The sequence below is a fragment of the Montipora capricornis genome, chromosome 5 (genome assembly GCF_036669925.1).
Source record: "Montipora capricornis isolate CH-2021 chromosome 5, ASM3666992v2, whole genome shotgun sequence".
NCBI classification, from domain to species: Eukaryota; Metazoa; Cnidaria; class Anthozoa; order Scleractinia; family Acroporidae; genus Montipora; species Montipora capricornis.
The window spans coordinates 15,957,731-15,976,259 of NC_090887.1; the positions used below are offsets into that span (position 1 = coordinate 15,957,731).

Genomic DNA, 18,529 nt, shown 5'->3' on the forward strand with positions numbered 1-18,529 from the left:
ATGTACATGTACCAAGGATGACATAAAAATAATGGCACTAGTAAATTCTCAGAAATTAATACAAGTCTTTGGGCATCAACATACTGTAGTGGATGCCTTCAAGGTTTTGGTCTCTTTTCAAAACTGATTTCAAGACAGCTGTCTGTTATTTTCACAGCTTCATTGCATTCTGCATCCGAATGCTACTTTCAGCACTAGATCACAACATGCACACCTTCCGGCTGCAAGCCACCACGAAGGATGGCAAACTGTTCTGGAAGAAACAGTACTCGAAAAGGACAAAACGCTGGCATCCAGAACCAGTTAAAGCCGAGAAGTCATATGGATACATTCCATACTTGATGGCCACAATCCTAAAGGCAACATTGGATGACAAGGCAACTGCAGAATGGGTGATCTCTCTTCCTGAGGAGCATCCTAGGCACCTGGCACCAACAATTGCCCTTAGAGAGAGTCCTGAGCTAATTGATCTGGTACAAGAATACCAAAGCAGATTTCAGTCAATAAAAGTGTAAGATAAGAATGGCTTAGTTCAACCCCTCCCCCTCCCTCCCCCCACCCCTTTTTTAAGTGGATTCATATTCAAGGAAGTACTGTGAATAATGAGGTGATTTTTTTTAGGTAAAATAAAGATGAAGACCCTGGGTACAAGGGTGAAGTCAAGTTACCTTTATTGATTCTAAGGCTATCTTTGGTCCTTGCATTCTTTTATTGTTTTGTATCCATAGTAACATTTTGTACATCACATGTGCTACATGTGTATAACATCTTAGATTTTCTTTCATTGCTCAGCTTGGTTTTGAGCAGAATGTGAATAGACCCTTCTCTAAATAATCAAATAGGTACAAATAAGTTAAAATTAAAAATGTATACTAGCACTTGAAAAAACACCATTACTTTAGTACCTCTGCAAAGCTTCAGCATCTCAGGTGTGATATCAGCTGAGAAAATGTATGTTGAAAATTTAGAAATTTACAGACGTTTGTATGACTGGGGGTATAATGGATACCCCCACTCATGGAAATGTCTGTAAATTTCTCAATTTTCAACTTACATTTTCTCAGCTGGTGTTAGACCTCAAACGCTGAAACTTTGCAGGGTTAACTACAGTAAAGGTGTTCTTTCTAGTGCTGGTATATGTTAACTTTTTGATTTTTGACTTGCATGAAATTTTGCCCGCCATTTTGGAGAAGGGTCTATTCATAGCCACTCATATTGTTGAAGCAACATAACATTGTGTAAGGTGGGCACAAAAATACCATACTTGATGGCCACCATCCTAAAGGCGCCCTAAAGGCAAGAATGGATGACAAGGCAACTGCAGAAAGGGTGGGCTCTCTTCCTGAGGGGCATCCTAGGTACCTGGCATCAACAATTGCCCTAAGGGAGAGCCCTGAGCTAATTGATCTGGAACAAGAATACCAGGGCAGATTTCAGTCAAAAAAAGTGTAAGAGAAAAATGGCTGAGTTCAAACCCCCCCCCCCCCCTCGTTTTCTAAGTGGATTCTTATTCAAGGAATACTGTGAATAATGGGGTGATTTTTTTAGGTCAAATAAAGTCAAGTTACCTTTATTGATTCCAAGGCCATCTTTGGTGCTTGCATTCTTTTATTGTTTGGTATCCATAGCAATATTTTGTACATCATGTGTGCTATAACGTCTTAGATTTTGTTTCAATGTTCATCTTGGTTTTGAGCAGAATGTGAATTGATAGCCACTTGCATTGTTGTGTAAGGTGGGCATATTGTCAAAGACTCATTGTTTCAGCTACAAGACAAAGAAACGGTAGGGCATGGTTTCCAGCCCTGGATCTACCAGTACACGAGAAGCATAAATTTACTCTGCCCTGAAACCCATATAAACGTTATCTGGAGCGGGATACTGTTCACGCACTTTTTTGACGGCACAGGATGGTATAATTTGTCTATTTCCCCTCCCCAAATAACCATGTTCCCACAAAATGAACTGCCTATAAGCGGCCTTGCGGAAACTGGACATTGAAAAATCTAGTGGTTCAACTCGTATATCGCACCTTGCTCTTATTGCCAACTCGAGAACGTGGCGGTCTAAACAATGGTTCTGAAAAAGTTCATAGGAGGTAATACATTCCCTGCGTCGACAGCATTTGTTTTCCTCTGGAGTGGGCATTTGGATGCAATTGTTGTAGATGCACCATCCGGGTAAGGCATTATATGTCGGATCTGGCTGTGGCTCTTCATCTGAGTTTTCACGTGTGACAAGTCGTCTCGCAAAATCTAAACTTCCTCGCCCGTTGTTTATGAGCAGCACCATCAACCGTCTCACTTGTTGTACGTCAAGGGCATCAACGAATTCCTAGAGAAACAGGAAATAAGGAAAGGTGAGTTCACTATCGGAATAAGCAAATAAATCGCGGTCGACACTATATAAAGTTTATCGAGCCGAAAAGATGACTCGCCTGGATTTCCTGCCTTGTGTTTTCAATGTCGCGTCTTTGTCTTTCCATGGAACTGGACGGTAGATTTTGTTGGTAAACAGTTTGAACATTCTAAAGAAATATAAAATAAAAAAGAAAATGTCTTCGCCTCGTCGAGAGTATATGCATACACAGTAAAAAGAACTTACCCGATTGGCACATTGTTTTCGACCAGTGCCACATTTACACCTGTTCTGCACACATGGCAAATTTGCCGTTCGACAAGGACAACCACGGCCGACTCCATTCTTCTGCTTGGTTTTACAAGCCGATTTGCAATCACAAAAACTTCTATTTGGTTCTTCACCAAAATGGTTCACGTACATTTGCTTCTGGCGCTGGTTCGGATTCTGCAATCTGAAGAAATGAATCGATAGACGAAAGGTCAGCTGAAAGGTGAACCGCGGGTATTCGTCTAGTAAAATGATATCGCTTCGAAAATATGCACTCACCACACTTCCATAAATATTTCGTCTCTGTGGAGGGCATTCTTGTACATTTCCAACTGAAATGTCCAAGTTAAAAGAACTGTCATCCATTTTCATTTTGCCGCGTCTCGCAGCACTTGTCAGTTCACAAATCCAGCTAGCACGCTCTGTTCATCACAACAATAACAAACGCACGCAAAGCATGCCGTTCGACAGAGAGTCTTTAACGAAAACCGAACTGAAGAAATTCTACCGTATATGTAAAACATGCAATTAATACTTGTCCAAACAATATTCACGTCGCGAATAAAAAATGAAAGTTAGATTTAAAAGTTGGTATCAATATAGTTAATCAAATACTATCTGGCTAATTATGTTTAGTAAGGCTTTATATCTTTCAAATAGTTATAACGGAACTAATATAAGATTTCAAACTAATGTACCTGCATGTAAAGTTCATCGTCCGCTTTAACGTCTAGTTTAGTTAATTTGGACTCCTAACAAAGTTCATTTTCACGAACGTGCATGATATAACGTTCAGGCTTATATTTACACAGTTCACTTATTGTATTTCTTTTAAATGAAAATAGTCTTGCTTTGTGCGTTACTTTTTCTTAGTTAGTCGTTCTTTCCTTGCCTCCTCCTCCTGGCGCTGCTTAGCTCTTTGGATTTCACCCTCATCTTCTTTTCCGGTAATTAGACCAAGCTCCAGTGCTTTCTGATCACTAGCCACCCTCTCCCAAACTACTTCCTTCTTTATAGCGTTGTTGTCAATGAGGTCCTTTGTTAAACTGACTAGGTGTCTTGTCTGTTCGTCAGTGAACTTTCTCCAAAATCGGGAAGATTCGCTTGAGACAGACATAGCGCTTGACACTGATGGTTCTTTATGAAATTCTGCTTCTTTCAGGTAGCGTATAACCTTCTCGGAGCTGGTCAGCTCCTCACTGGGGGGCTCCAAATGTTTGACGTGGTCTTCTCTTAGTCGACGGAGTTTGAGGACAACTGCCCTTCTTCCCAAATCGGTTTCTTTTACTTTGTTGTGGACTCGGTAGTATTTTGCTTGCATTTCGGTCTTGTGCTGGGCAAGAGCAGCTAAATGATCTTTTTCACCAGGCATGTGGACGTGCATTCCGGTTGCAAGGGATTTCCGGACTATTGTTGCAGATATCTTTCCTTTGAGCTCTATTCCCTCTCTTTGGAATGTTCTCCAAACGCAAGTGGAAACTTGTGATGATGTCAGTGACAAACCGTTACTCGAGATAAACACTTGCTGTATGTGGGAATCTGGAGTAACAAACTGGCTTCTCACTGTCCTCTGGTGCATATCTATCAGAAGGTATAAGTCATCGTATATCCAGACATTGGCCGCACCATACATCCCAGCTGTCTTGTGTTCTTTTACGTCTACTCTGTATCTTGCTTTGTCTTCTTCTGTGCCAGGATAGTAGACAGCTTCCTTAAATTCGCTTATTGTCATGTTAGCTGCAACTCCACTTCTCCCGCTGTTGTCAATTAGGAGACGCGTCATGAGCCATTCTCTAATTTCGCAGTGAGACTTTTCACTTAGCACCCTGCTAGCATTCTCTCCACCTTGTGTTTCCTCTGATGTTACAGCAAGCTGTTTGACGGCATTCATGTGCTGATTTCCGTGACAGACTTGGTGGAGTTTCTCGCTTGAAAGAAGTTTCCTGAAATCGTCGTCGTGTTTTTCTAGCTTTCTTTTCAGGACCTTTTTCTTTTAGGCAGCTGACCATGAAGTCATGTAATCTCTGCGCGCATTCAACGTTTCCACACTTACATCAGGTAGGTCAGATTGTCGTTCTTGGCTGAGAAATTTATAAAACAGTCTTAAACTCATCAGATAAGATCTGACAGTCCCTGGTTGGTACTTTTCTACAGCATACGATAGCCACGTCTTCAAAACCTGTACCCCATCCTTTCCCGGTAGCAACAGCAGATACATCGCAGGTAGTTTAGGGTCAGCTGGTTTGGTAGCCGTTTCGTTTAGTTTCAACGTTCTGATGATACTTTGTACTTGGGACTTGTACTGCTGTGCCATTTTTGTGCTACGGTATCCTCCATCGAGGTCGATCAGCCAACCATAAAAATCAACGAGGAAGCCCTCTGTAGCAGTGTCCATGTCCCAATCTCTGGTTCTGTTCTTGTCAGTTTCTTGCTCGTCTAGCTCGCAGTCGCTTGGCACCCATTCTGTATCTATCTCATCATCATCATCATCGCTCTCATCCCCTCCAAACATAACTTGAAAAGCTTGATCATAACTGCTATCATCCTCTTTGTAAACACGACTTAGTTCATCCGTTATTTCCTGGGAAGTTTTAAACCTGTGGCCTTCCTTTAATCTGTTGTCTTTAAATTGCTTTATGTACTTCTTCCATGCCTTCTCTTCGTCCAGGAATGAACCCCCGTCAATGTTTTTTTCACCAACAACCTCGACTAATTGTGACCTTTTTTGATTCTCTTTGTGTGGTGTCCTTTCCCGTCGTTAACATTAGGAGCCCTTCTCTCTTCATAATTTTTCCATACTCTGCTTGTCAACTTGTCGTATTCTTCATCACTGTAAGCGCTGTTTCATGTTCTTTCAAGTTGTACTCTTTCATCAGTTTCAGCACGGTCATCAGTTTCAGCACGGTCGCGGTCTTCTTAGTCACTCTCCATCGCTTCCCTGCGTGATACGCCTTCTTCCCCTGCACCAACCATGTTTTCTTCCGTCTCCTCTTCTCATCTCCTCTTCATTTGAATAAATACTGCCATCTGTGTTGGTAAGTTGCGTCTTCTTATCACGCTTTAATTTCCTTTTTTGTGCTCTTTTTCTCTGCTGTTTGAGGCAGGCCGATTTCACGTTTGCGACTGATGCTCTTGGGGCGTCTGCTAACGCTTTTAAATGTCTTGGACTGTTTGGCTTCAGGTTATGTATACTTGTCTGGAGATGTTTATGTAGCTGGAATATTGGCGTTTTGAGGTTCTTACATGGAGATAAAGGACAAAATTTCACCCTTCGCTTAGGCGTCTTCTTCTCGCCAGTGAAGTAACCATCGAGATTTCTTTTCAACTTTGTCATTCCATGCACGTCCTTCTGATGGCGACTAAGATTTATGACGCTCGTTCCACACTGGTTGCATTTTTTGGGGTTCCTCTTTTGGCGTTTGGTCGTGTTAGTATTCGAGTCTACATTTTTGGACGTTGAAGGGGCATCGTTACCTCCATTCACAGAAAAGTCTTCTCCTTTCTCCATCTGCTCCATTCTATCAAAAAATGAAACAAAGAAAACAACATAAAAACGTTGCTTTTCTCTCAAGATACTTTGTCGCAAGATAGTTGAAATAGGAGCTTAGCTATATCAAAATTAAGTAAGAGCAGAAAATTCCCTTAAACCTATACCTGACTTTCTACAGGTCAACCACATATATGGCACCCACTTCGTAGTGCCGATATGTTTTTTAATACGTTAACGCTAAAATAAGAATCCATAAAGTAGAACTACTTTTCATACGAAATAAGGTCTTTCAGTTTTGGTGTTAAAACCACAGTGCAGCCCACTGCATAGTAACATTTAAGAGTTTCCAACAGTTCAGTGTATAGTGTTACTAATGTTACTATGAAGTGCGGTGCACTGTATTGAGCAACACTACACTGAACTTTTGAGAACTCTTTAATCTTACTATGCAGTGCACTGCACTGTACTGAACAACACTACACTGAACTGTTGAAAACTCTTTAATCTTACTATGCAGTGTGCTACACTGTACTGAACAACACTATACTGAACTGTTGAAAATTCTTTAATCTTACTATGCAGTGCGCTACACTGTACTGAACTACACTAGATTGAACTGTTGAAAATTCTTTAATCTTACTATGCAGTGTGCTACACTGTACTGAACAACACTATACTGAACTGTTGAAAATTCTTTAATCTTACTATGCAGTGCGCTACACTGTACTGAACTACACTAGACTGAAATGTTGAAAACTATTAGATGTTGCTATGCAGTGCACTACACTGTACTGAACAACTCTACACTGAACAGTAGAGTGCAGCGCGCTGCGGACGGTTAATTATGGCACGAAGAAATCTTGTCCAATTCTCATTTACTTTTTGAGGTGTATCAGAAAACTTGCTTAATTTGTTGTTTTCACACCTTCATTCGTTTTCTAAAGCCCGGGCTAAACATTCAAACATTGTTATACAACATTTGTTGATCCAGCAATGTTAGAGCGTTTAGCATACATGTTTTTCCAACATTTTTTTTGTTAGACGAATGTTTGAGAACTTATCAAACGTTCGTCCAACAAAAAATGTTGAACAAACATGGATGCTTAACGCCCCAACATTGTCAGATCAACAATTGTTATCAAACAAAGTTGGAACGTTTTGCCCAGGCTTGATACTTCTCAACTCATGCAAAACCATCTTACATGTGCCTTTTCCAGGGATTAAATGTGTATGTTGTCAACCTTTTCTTTGAATTTTCATGTTTCTAGCAGCTTATTGTTAAATCGTGTGTTTACAATCGTAAGATTAAGTGAGATTAATCAGTAAAAATATTTAAACCTTTAAAAATAGAAACAAAAACGGAAATATCTTGCCTAATCAAAAAAGGGAAGGCTAAGACTGAATGATTTAATAAATTGATATTGTAACTCTACTTTTAACCAGATTAACTTCCGGTGACATAATAATAGATTGTTTGTCACATGTGGCTACACAGACTTCAATGACCACGCTTTCCGGCTTTGTCTGCCTTCTCGTTTACTTCTAAATAAATTACCCAGTTGCTTAAGGGGCTTTATCACTTATTTAACTTGCGTTGACAAATTGTATTTGAGCACAAATCGATAGAACAGCATTAAATAGTTAAAAAGGAACGGATAAGAAATTAAAGTGATTATTTTAGTTGATGGAAGATTGAGATATATTATGAAAGACCACTATTAAAAGGTCATGAAAGCGCTAGTAGAACAATCGTTTCTCATACATTAAAAAAAAATAGTGCAGTTATCATTGTATGGTAAAATAGACAAAAAATTAAAAGGAAAGTATACATACCTTTCAAAATAGTCACTGAAAATTCGCGTTGAGTCTCCGAACAAAAGACTTCGATGTGGTCTTGCGAAACTTTGTGAGCGGAAACTGGGAGCCTCAGAATACGGGGTAATTGATTAACTATTTGTTCAATTTTAAACCTACTGCAGTTGTGAAGAATTCAGCACAAGAAACGCATTTTTTTATTATTTATCTTTTTGCCTATTTGTTTAGCTTGTGATGTATTTATTATAAGGTTATAACACTCTCAGAGAAACTAAAAAGTAGAACATACACAATTAAAGCTAATTAACATGGACACAGGGGCACCGAGAAGAAGAAAAAGTATCTTTTTCAAATAGAAATACTATAAAACGAAGTAGCTGTGTGTTTTCAGGTATTAAGTGGTTTGGTAGTTGTTAAAAGTTTGCTTGAGTAGTTGCTACGGTAGCAAATACCCACTCATTGTGGCAAATACTCACTAGTGAGTATTAGCTACCGTAGCAAGTACTCAGTGACTATTTGCTACCGTAGCAAATACCCATTTGTTGTAGCAAATACTCACTTGAATCGGTCTCTCTCTCTCTCTCTCTCTCTCTCTCTCTCTCTCTCTCCAAACTTTAACCGGTGTCATTTCTGGACAACAGGCACACATTTTACACAATGAAAGAATTGAAATAATCCGGCGCGAACTGATTACAGGTAGAAGAATCCCTATTTTGAATCGATGTTCTCGTTGCGCCGTTGCGGTTGCCGTCCTTGTTGCTAACCTCCTTGATCACCTGCCTCCGTTCGCACCGCGGACGTAGTTTTATTGAATCAATGAAGATGACATGAAGTAAAAATCGCTGTCCTGGGTTCCTTTTAGTAAAATGTATCACAGGAAAACGTCCAAAACCACACTTTGAACTTAGTAAAATAGTAGAAAATTTAGTATATATAGAAGTTATTTTCATTAAGTGATCCTTTGTAAAACTGTTGGTATTAACGCAATAATTATTTCTAGCAAGGGCTGACTAAAAGCTGAGCATGACTAAGTATGGCCACTGGACCGGAATACACTGACGAGCAACTGAATTACTTCAGGATCTGCTTTATCACTACTGATGTGATAACTGAGGGCCTGCGAACAGTCTTCAAACAAGAATGGGACAACCGGTACAAGGCAACTTTGGGAGAATGGAAAGACAAACCCCAAAATGGACTGGACTTCAAAAAGCTGGAATCGCCGAGAAACCTAAGAAAAAACGCGGGTCTTTTGACAACCATGGTTAACGGAAATAGAGCAGAATGGGATTGCACCATGCTTTTTTACGCTATACTGTACTCCGACTGTATTGGAAGAGGCCTAAACGCAGTAGTCCGATCAAATGTGGATGATTTGAGAAATTTTCGTAATCAAGACTTTGCTCATTTGCCACAAGGCCACGTCAAGGAGTCAGAGTTTCAAACTGCTATAAGTAAAGTTGCAGTTGCCTTTCAAGCACTTGGCCTCTCCGATCTGAAGATTCAAGAAACCAGAAATCAGAAGAGTTTTCCGACGGACGAGTTAGAAAAAGTCTCGCAAGAAGTCGACCACCTAAAAGACGAACTGAAAGAAAAAGAACGGCAGCTTAAAGAAAAAGGTGAAACCCTTAAGGAAACAGAACAGCATCGAAAGGTCCTCGAAGAGCAGCTACAAACTGAAGCTCCAGCAGTATTTTGCATTCTCCCACCCAAGCCATCGCACGACGTTGCCGAACGAGGTCATGAGTTGGCTAAAATAGCTCATCAGCTAAAGCAACTGAAAGAAACCAACGAGAGCCGATTAACTTCCCTGTACATCTCAGGAAACCCTGGAAGCGGCAAATCTCAGTTAGCCGGTCTTGCCGCAAAGAAATTCTTTGATGACAAAAAACAAATCGCGGGCAAGAATGCATTCGTGATGACTCTAAATGCGCAAAGTCTTGATTCTCTGTTAGAATCCTACGTCTCTTTTTCTCGTAATCTAAAGTGTTCAGAATATGCAGTCACAAGTACTCTAAACGACAAAGATCTGAAGACGGAGGGAAAGATTGCCAACATAAAGTCATTAATTAGAACCAAAGTTGAGCTTTACTCATCGTGGCTGTTAGTGGTAGACAATGTCGTCAGCTTAAGTGGAATGAATCCTCATTTGCCAGAAACCGGAGACACGCACTGGTGTAAAGGTCAGCTGCTGATCACATCGCAAGACACCTCTGCTATTCCTTCAGAAACCTCTTTCAGCAATCACATCTCTGTGAGCAAGGGCATGACACCATCTGACGCCATTTCCTTATTAGCCTCTCTCTCCGGCATCGCTGACGGTGAGACTGAAAAAGAAGTTGCTCGGGCATTAGATTACCAACCCCTTGCCTTAGCAAGCGCCGCTATCTTTGTCAAACAAGTTCGGGAAGCATCTTCGAATTTTGACTGGAAAAGCTACCTCGAGAAGCTTGAGAGGGGTCAGCGTGCTAACACTGAGGATTTTCTTGCCATGACAAACCAAAGCTACCCAATCTCTATGACCACAGCAATTTCATTGGCCGTGGACGAGGCGATGTCATCTGACAAGGTTTTGAATCACGCATTCGGTTTCATTTCTCTCTGTGGTGAGCAACCATTAAACCTTGACCTTGTAATAAAGTACATTCTGAATGTCGAGAACGAAAGCCATAGGAATGGATTAGACGCTTCTGCGGACAAAGATATCATTGAGTTAAGGATTCGAAAAAGCTCGCTGCTGTTAGTTGAAGAAGACGAGAGTGGCGTCTACGTTCAAGTACACCAAATTGTAAGAAATGTTACCCAAACTATAATCAAAAAGTATTCGGAGGCTCGACGTTTTCACATCATGCATTGGAGTATTACCGCATTTAATCAGTTTATAGAGGAGAAAAAACTTGACAAAGAAGACTCTACTTCTAATAGCTTACAGCTGGTACCTCATTTAAAGTGCCTAATAACAGAAAGTGAAAGTGTATTCAATGTAGCTGACTTATCGGAGGTCAATTTAAGTGTGAAACTTTATCCAAGTTATTTCATTAGGTTTAGTGCAATTTGTGCTAATCATTGCGACTTTAATAGAGCCAAAAGCATTTGTAAGGTAGCTCTAACATTAATTCAGCATGGTGGTGTATTTTGTGAGCGAGATTTCGCAGCCGTCTACGAAGCGTTAGGCAATGTCCATCACAGGATGGGTGAGTTTCAAGAAGCAAAGGAGTATCATAATCGCGCTCTTGCTATACGGATAGAAAAGTTGGGATCTCAGCATATCGATGTCGCAACCAGTTACAACAACATAGCCACTGTACTCCATGACCAAGGTGACCTGGAACAGGCAAAGGAGTATCATGATCGCGCTCTTGCTATACGGATAGAAAAGTTGGGATCTCAGCATATCGATGTCGCAACCAGTTACAACAACATAGCCAGTGTACTCCGTGATCAGGGTGACCTGGAACAGGCAAAGGAGTATCATGATCGCGCTCTTGCTATACGGATAGAAAAGTTGGGATCTCAGCATATCGATGTCGCAACCAGTTACAACAACATAGCCACTGTACTCCATGCCCAGGGTGACCTGGAACAGGCAAAGGAGTATCATGATCGCGCTCTTGCTATACGGATAGAAAAGTTGGGATCTCAGCATATCGATGTCGCATCCAGTTACAACAACATAGCCAGTGTACTCCATGACCAAGGTGACCTGGAACAGGCAAAGGAGTATCATGATCGCGCTCTTGCTATACGGATAGAAAAGTTGGGATCTCAGCATATCGATGTCGCATCCAGTTACAACAACATAGCCAGTGTACTCCATGACCAAGGTGACCTGGAACAGGCAAAGGAGTATCATGATCGCGCTCTTGCTATACGGATAGAAAAGTTGGGATCTCAGCATATCAATGTCGCATCCAGTTACAACAACATAGCCAGTGTACTCCATGCCCAGGGTGACCTGGAACAGGCAAAGGAGTATCATGATCGCGCTCTTGCTATACGGATAGAAAAGTTGGGATCTCAGCATATCGATGTCGCAACCAGTTACAACAACATAGCCAGTGTACTCCATGACCAAGGTGACCTGGAACAGGCAAAGGAGTATCATGATCGCGCTCTTGCTATACGGATAGAAAAGTTGGGATCTCAGCATATCGATGTCGCAACCAGTTACAACAACATAGCCAGTGTACTCCGTGCCCAGGGTGACCTGGAACAGGCAAAGGAGTATCATGATCGCGCTCTTGCTATACGGATAGAAAAGTTGGGATCTCAGCATATCGATGTCGCAACCAGTTACAACAACATAGGCAGTGTACTCAGTGCCCAGGGTGACCTGGAACAGGCAAAGGAGTATCATGATCGCGCTCTTGCTATACGGATAGAAAAGTTGGGATCTCAGCATATCGATGTCGCAACCAGTTACAACAACATAGGCAATGTACTCAGTGCTCAGGGTGACCTGGAACAGGCAAAGGAGTATCATGATCGCGCTCTTGCTATACGGATAGAAAAGTTGGGATCTCAGCATATCGATGTCGCATCCAGTTACAACAACATAGCCAGTGTACTCCGTGCCCAGGGTGACCTGGAACAGGCAAAGGAGTATCATGTTCGTGCTCTTGCTATACGGATAGAAAAGTTGGGATCTCAGCATATCGATGTCGCAACCAGTTACAACAACATAGCCACTGTACTCCATGACCAAGGTGACCTGGAACAGGCAAAGGAGTATCATGATCGCGCTCTTGCTATACGGATAGAAAAGTTGGGATCTCAGCATATCGATGTCGCATCCAGTTACAACAACATAGCCGGTGTACTCCGTGCCCAGGGTGACCTGGAACAAGCAAAGGCGTATCTTGAGCTCGCTCTTGCTATACAGATACAAACGTTGGGATCTTAACATATTCATGTCGCAGATTCTTATAAAAACTTGGCTGTCGTACTCCGTGACCATGGTGAGCTGGAGCAGGCAAAGGAGTATTTTGAACGTGCATTGGTCATCTATTTGATTCGTCTCGGTCCTGATCATTCTGATGTTACAACTCTTCAGCGACACTTGGCTGGACTGCAAAAACTGTCTAGTAGAGTAAAAAGGCTGAATTGCGTCATATATTAATGAGGGATAGTTATTCCTTCGGCAAATAAATCATCCATATCTGGCAAGCAGGATGCACGCGTTAGAAAACCTTCCGCGAAAGCTGGTGTTAATCGACCCTGTGAGCGATATAGGTTTATTTCTTTGACTAAATCTGGAGACGAGAACAAGTTCAAATGGCTAGGGGAGTTTTAAATTATTTATTAACGTTCATTTGAAAGTTTCGGGAACGTGGAACTTTACAACCATCAACAGCGAGTTTCACACAACGAAAGCTGATGGTATCTCAATAAGTTTCTACCCTGGCACGAAACACTTAACATACAAGACTGCAAATCTGAAATTATCGCCAACAAATGATCTGAATTTACAACTATCAGCGATCACGAGGTACACGAAGAAGACGAATCCTTCGTTCCAAGAGAGAGCCAAGAAAGCCGAAGCAAGATAACCGAAGATCAGTGCAAAAACGATGACGTATCTTGTTCAAATCTAATAGACACTGAAATGCGTGGGATAAGCGTACAATTTAGACACGAAATCAGCAAACGCCGGTCAGAAATCTCAGTTCTCATAAGTGGGAAGACAACAAGAGAGGAAACCGAACTTCAGGCGGAAAACAGAGACCTTACGCAGAAAGTACAAGATCTTGAATCGTGTTATATCTCTTGAAAACAAGAGACAAATGTTTGAAGCGATGAAAATAGGAGTCTAATAACGACATTGCGACTCTTCAACAACGAAATTGAAAAGGAAAGTAAACTCGCAGCACAAGAGATAAAGGGAGATAACCTACAAGATCGTTTGTTCCTCTTGGGAAACTGTTCAAACAAAATCCAAGAAGTTTAAGTTTCAAGTTTATTTTTTTCTTAAAAATACTAAATAACAATTAGACTGACCTCGTTCGAGAGATTCAACTATGTAAGATTCATATACAGATTCATTATGTAATATAAAAGAAAAAGGGGAAAACGCATAAACTATTTGAGGTTGAATAGATAAGAAATAACGCGACCTAAAAATTACAGTAAATTACACAATAAGTACGGTATAACTAGTATTCTTGGATTTCACATGACGTCACGGCCGCCATGTTGGTGTCGCCAAACAATGAAATGGCGGCCATGTTGGTGTCGCAATCCGATCCTCCGGGAATTGAAAGCTATTATTATGCTAACGTCTTCTTTTGTTTTCGTTGAAAAACATGGCTGTTGATCACGTGAGTGAAAACCAACAATTTCTTTAGTTTCGATTTCTAATGTAGTCATGTTCAGTTATTAATATGTCGTATAGTACATTTCTCATCTTATTTTTGAAACTATTATTTGACAATTTTCTTATTCTTTAAGGGCAGCAGCTTGTTTTTAATCTTGTACATGAATATTGCGGCGTTTTGCAATCTTCTGTTGTGTAAGGTGGTTAGCTTAGCTCTCTTTAGTAGTTTAAGGTATCTCATTCCAAATTCTTGATCCAATACGTGACAAAACGTTTTTTTGCAAGTCAGTTCTGGAGTGTTTTGTATAAAACTTTTGAGATGTTGATGAACGAGTGGAATATCTGTGTTTAGTATAATTACGTAGGTGATTATTAAAAATTCCCTGCGCTGATTGGTATCACTTGAGGTGATTATTACACGATAATCACCTAAGCGGTTTTTCAAAATGGCCGCAAGCCGTTTTGTCGAGGTGACCGGACGAAGAAATTAATTCTTTTAAAGAAAATTCCTATTTGTCACATAATCACCTGTGTAATTATACTAGAACAATGATTCACCTCAGGCTCGATGAATATTGGTGAAGAATTGTTAAATACTTAATGTTCTACAAAAGAGATCTAAAATATTCGACGGTGCTTGTTTACCATTAACAGCTTACATATATTTTGTAACTTCAAAGACATAAGGAAAGTTTACAGGAAGAACCTTAGCTTTAACAAAAAAAAAAGGTAAATCGTGTTCGTCTTTAGCTGCAAAATTGATTAAGCGTAGTGCACGTTTCTGGAGAATAACAAGTTACAAGAGTCAAGAAAATGCATACAAGGAATACGCTGCATCCATCAAATCGATCAACTACAACAAAGTCCGTTGTGATTCTTGGAGATTCTATGACCTATAACATCCAAGGCAGGAAATTGTCGAAGGCAGCAAACGCAGAATCGAAATCGTTTAGCGGCAGTACAGTCGATATGTTGGACTTCGCCAAACCATTCACACGACGGAAACCGGACGAGATTATAATGCACGTTGGCTTAACGACCAGCCACAGAAGATTGCAACAAAAATTGTCGACTTTTGAAATGATATTCAACTTGAGTCTCCCACAACAAGAATTACAGTTATTTCTAGCGTCATTCGCAGGAAAGATGATGAAGGACAAACTAGACAGTAATTTCAGAGAATTAATTACTAGATGGTTTTCACAGTGATGTCATCAAATTCTAAAATCAAAACCGCAAGGTGTTTTGAACTTTTATTTCTCAGAGGTTCAAGATGACCTAGAAATAAATCTTTTTTCAAGTTCCCATTTCCATGACGTCTTTCGTTGCGAAAATACAGCATTTTGAATTTCGGAATTGTCACCTTGCGTGACTCCATGATACGGGTGTAGACAAAGCATGGATGCCAGGTCCATTGAACATCCCTTCATGGCCCCGGTCCATGGACTACCCCTGTGGACCATCCCTTGTTTTGTAAAGTGACGAGCAGAAAAATCTTTAGACGAAAGAGAGAAGTGATTGTCGCACTTATCTGAACAATTTACAGTCAAAGCAGCTCAAGCGTTCGTCTGACGAGCGGATTAATGAGTTCATTATTGCATAGTTGATCAGGGACTGGTTATGAAACCTTAAAACTTTCAAAAGCGGGAACAATGTTGTTGCAATCGATGATGAATTGACCGTGACCCTGCACAATCTTTTGTTTTCGCTTCGCACGGGTTCGCAAATTAGTTGCGCATAATTTAATCGAAGGATTTGATTGGTTATCCTCTCGAAAAAAGGTGTGTTTTGTGCAGGGTCAAGGCCAAAAGTACGGACAAAAACATGAAAGTAAGGAACCTGTCCAGTTTCATAACCATCTCCATGCATTAACTATGATTATTGCAAACTTGATATCAGTAACCATTTGAATAAGCTTTTCGTCGGATGAATAGTGCAAAATTCAAATCAAGCCTCAGTTGAAAACTCGAATTTTGATTGGAATATTGCTAGCTTCCGGTGCCAGGCCGGCGTGGGAATTTCACACGTGTACTGATTTTCATAATCTGCCAAACAACGCTCATTTCACTCTAGCAACATTACCATTCTGTAATCTTACCAGTATCCTCAAACTTGAGACACTATGTTTTCGAATTAAAGATTGAATAGAGTCTAAATCAATTTAAAAAGAAAGGCAAATCACGCTTGTTACGACCTTGTCACATTATGCAAATTAGTACACCTGTAAAATTCTCACCGGAAGCGAGCAATGACCCAATCAAAATTCGAGTTTTAAACGAAGGATTGCTTTTAATGTTTTCATCATTAATCCGACGACCAGATTGTTGAAAAGATTACTGAAATCAAATTTGCAGTATTGAACTCATTAATCCGCTCGTCGGAGGAACGCTTGAGCTGCTTTGACTGTAAGCAAGAGCCCATGAATAGGACCGAACAACTTCCATTTTTAAGCCAATGCCAAGGGAGTTTTGTGGACCAAACTATTTTTAGAGCACCTTTTCCGCAAGAAACAAAGACAGTTTCCGTTTGGTGACGCTATGACATCAATAAATCTTGGACTGTGAAAACGTCACTCCAAGGTATGGGCTAGTGATTTCAGCATTTCTTTTTTAGACACCTATACCACCTAATATGTAGTTGACTACTCCCCTAGTGGTTTTTCAGGGTCAATGAACAACACTTTGTAGGGAACTTGCCAGACTGCTTTTGCTCATATACCTACATGCTACGTACTCGCGTGATTTGTACACGCAATCCTCGTCTACGCACGAAGATCTTTTCGCACAACCTTACGCGGTTAATTAAAGATTTCTTCCGTCGTTACCGGAACCTAGCGTTTATCGTCCTTATCCGAGAAGACTAGAGAGTCTAACCATTTGCAGATGTCATTACAAAGACAGCATTTTCTCCTCAGTTATTTAAAGATCCTTAGTGTTGGTCCGGCAGGGGTTTTGATCCCGTGACCTCCCCCGCACAGTAGTCCGATGCTGAACCACCTGAGCCAACCGGTCGGCTGAGCCCAGACTTACCAGTGTGGCATAAGACAGGCCAGCCCAAAAAGGCATGCTAAGGCCCCAAGAGGATGACGTATGCAAAACATGACTTTCTCCCAACTGAGTGTCTTCATAGTTCAGTTGGTAGAGCATTGTACCGGCATGGCAGAGGGCATGGGTGCGAATACAGTTGAAGCCTCCTGAATTATTCATGTCTCTGTAAGACAATAATTATTGCTTAAATTGTCAAGATAGAGCGGTTTTCAATTGACCCTTCGCTGCTTTCTGCTACCGACCTTGCCTCCCGGTACGGCATTGAGGGAGGGATATGTCGGACCCTAAACCATATGAGACAAATCCCACGCCTACTCACAGCTTCTCAGAGCGCCCTTGTCATTACAATATAGCGTAAGATTTCGATGGCTTATATATTCAAAGGAAAAGTCATTTTATCTGACATATGGTAAGCACTGCAGTCGCAGATTACAAAATGCACGCACGCGCCCTGCTAAAGGTAACATACATACATGGATAAACTTTATTTCATCTCGAATTTCAGAATAACTACAAGAGCCAATGTCTTCGAGACATTACATTTACAACTAAAATACATAGCATATACAGATACATAACTAAATACAAAATAGTCAAAGATATATTAATTCAAAAGAAAAGCCGCCGTACAAAATGCGGTCTTGGATTGTCTAGTTTAAAACCAGTAGACTCAGTGGTATGGACAAAATCATGTAGCTCATTCCGCAACTTAGCTGATACGTAAGAAAACAAATTAAGACCATAACTGGTTGTTTTAGGTTTATTGAGGGACAGAATGTAATTTCCGCGAAGATCACGAATAAGAAGATTTTGAATGCGCTTATTGCATAGAGATGTAGAGTTTGACTTAAGTGGTAAGAGGACAGGTAAGTTGCAAATATAAATCTCAGTGTTCTCTCATTTACATTATACCGTTTCTTTGACAAGAAATTTGCTAAGAGGATAACAGCGAAGAAAAGCACCGCTTTGTTGCGAATGTTCTATAACAAAAACTACTTGTTGAGAAATCAAACGTGTTACGTGTTACGCGAAGATCACGCATAAGAAGATTTTGAATGCGCTTATTGCATAGAGATGTAGAGTTTGACTTAAGTGGTAAGAGGACAGGTAATTTGCAAATATAAATCTCAGTGTTCTCTTATTTACATTATACCGTTTCTTTGACAAGAAATTTGCTACGAGGATAACAGCGAAGAAAAGCACTGCTTTGTCACGAATGTTCTATAACAAAAACTA

At 40.6% G+C, this 18,529-nt stretch overlaps 2 protein-coding genes across 15 annotated transcripts in view; both read left to right on the forward strand.

Moving 5' to 3' along the window:
• The window catches only part of LOC138049661 (uncharacterized), a 2,328-nt gene extending 1,403 nt beyond the window's left edge, over positions 1-925 (forward strand). The window contains exon 3 of the mRNA XM_068896056.1: positions 158-925. Coding sequence (XP_068752157.1) covers positions 158-515 — 358 coding nt within the window. The 3' untranslated portion in view covers positions 516-925. The remainder of the gene's footprint in view (positions 1-157) is intronic.
• Positions 1-13,995, forward strand: part of LOC138049650 (uncharacterized) — a 47,843-nt gene extending 33,848 nt beyond the window's left edge. For all 14 annotated transcript variants that reach the window (XM_068896041.1, XM_068896031.1, XM_068896040.1 and 11 more), the window contains one exon: positions 8,934-13,995. In XM_068896041.1, the coding sequence (XP_068752142.1) occupies positions 8,967-12,836 (3,870 nt within the window). In that variant the 5' untranslated portion in view covers positions 8,934-8,966 and the 3' untranslated portion in view covers positions 12,837-13,995. The remainder of the gene's footprint in view (positions 1-8,933) is intronic.
• Positions 13,996-18,529: the final 4,534 nt, after the last annotated feature.